We start from the raw sequence: 1947 nt of genomic DNA on the forward strand, positions 1-1947 counted from the left end.
TATGATCAATCACAAAGATTCCATGTAGTAATGCTTGAGTGCAGGTCAGTCCAATATTTGTATCCCACAAATATCTATGAACCTTGGCAGCAACACATTGCTCTATATTCAAAACCTTTTGAATATCTACCAATCCAAGTTCATAACAGTCTTACATTCATATTTGTTCCCACAAATATGATCGACTACGGACATTTAGAATAACTAATTTATTCATGGATTTAAACATGCAAAAAATGGAACATAACACAACTTAAATGCATAATACCAATATTCATATAAAAGTGTTAACAAATACAAATGTTCCGATATCCAAATACATAAAATAGATCAAATCCAATCACTAGAATATCGAAGTCCCATGGCACAAGTATGACTTTCATGCTTAGGCCTTTCAAGGAGCTTCGTGAGTGGGTCCGCAATATTTTGATCGGTGTGAACTTTGCGAATACATATCTTTCCTTTTTCAACTTCATCCCTTATGTAGTTGAATCCCCGCTCAATGTGTCTAGTCTTTTGATGCGCACGAGGTTCTTTGATTTGAGCAATTGCGCCCTCGTTATCACAAAGAATTTCTAGGGGTTCTTGAATGGAAGGAACAACCCCTAGATCGGTAATGAATTTCTTCAACCATGCAGCCTCTTGTGCTGCCAAAGAAGCGGCGATGTATTCCGACTCTGTAGTGGACAATGCAACCACATCTTGCTTCGAGCTTTTCCAAGAAACAGCTCCTCCATTTAGAATGAAGATGTATCCCGATTGTGATCGAGAATCATCTCGATCAGTTTGGAAACTCGCATCCGTGTAACCCTTTACAACGAGCTCCTCCTCACCAGATCCATATATTAAGAACATATCTTTAGTATTTCTAAGATATTTCAATATATTCTTGACAGCCATCCAATGACTATCTCCTGGATTTTGCTGGTATCTACTTGTCATGCTCAAAGCGCATGACACGTCCGGCCTTGTGCATATCATAGCATACATGATGGATCCTATAGCAGATGCATATGGGATTTCACTCATTTTCTCTTGCTCAACTTTTGAGCTAGGAGATTGAGAAGCGCTCAATATAGTTCCTCTTTGAATAGGTACTAAACCTTTCTTAGAGTTTTCCATCTTGAACCTTTTCAAGATTTTCTCTATGTATGCACTTTGATTCAAACCTATTAAGTGCCTTGATCTATCCCTATAGATCCTTATTCCCAAAATATAGGCGGCTTCACCAAGATCCTTAATGGAAAAGCAACTTCCAAGCCAGGCTTTTACACCTTCCAAGGTTGGAATATCATTTCCAAATAGAAGAATGTCATCGACATATAATACTAGAAAAGTAATGACGCTCCCACTAGCCTTCTTATACACACAAGCTTCATCAGTGTTTTTGATGAAGCCAAATTTCTTGACTTCTTCATCAAAACGACGATTCCAGCTTCTTGATGCTTGTTTCAATCCATAGATTGATTTCTTTAATTTGCATACTTTATTAGGATGTTTAGGATCGACAAAACCTTCAGGCTGATCCATATAGACATCTTCCTCAAGATATCCATTTAGAAACGCGGTTTTAACATCCATTTGCCATATCTCATAGTCATAATGAGCGGCTATGGCAAATAATATCCTAATAGACTTTAGCATTGCCACGGGCGAAAAAGTTTCGTCATAGTCGACCCCTCGAGTTTGAGTGAAACCTTTTGCTACAAGTCTAGCTTTATAAGTAAGCAAGTTTCCATGCATATCGTGTTTCAATTTGAACACCCATTTACTTCCAACTACTTTGGAATTTGGTGGTTCATCAACCAATTCCCAAACTTGGTTATCATACATGGATTGCATCTCAGCGTTCATGGCTTCTATCCATTTGTCCGAATCCGATTTGGACATTGCATCATGGTAGGTGGTAGGTTCATCAGAAACCATCATATAGCATTCATCCATAAG

General features: G+C 38.2%; 1 protein-coding gene across 1 annotated transcript; it reads right to left on the reverse strand.

The window, feature by feature from the left end:
- Nucleotides 1-330: 330 nt before the first annotated feature.
- Nucleotides 331-1029, reverse strand: LOC122601269 (secreted RxLR effector protein 161-like). Its single transcript, XM_043774033.1, has one exon. The coding sequence runs from the start codon at nt 1027-1029 to the stop codon at nt 331-333; it is 699 nt and encodes a 232-aa protein (XP_043629968.1).
- Nucleotides 1030-1947: the final 918 nt, after the last annotated feature.

This window comes from Erigeron canadensis, chromosome 5, assembly GCF_010389155.1.
Source record: "Erigeron canadensis isolate Cc75 chromosome 5, C_canadensis_v1, whole genome shotgun sequence".
Taxonomy (NCBI): Eukaryota; Viridiplantae; Streptophyta; class Magnoliopsida; order Asterales; family Asteraceae; genus Erigeron; species Erigeron canadensis.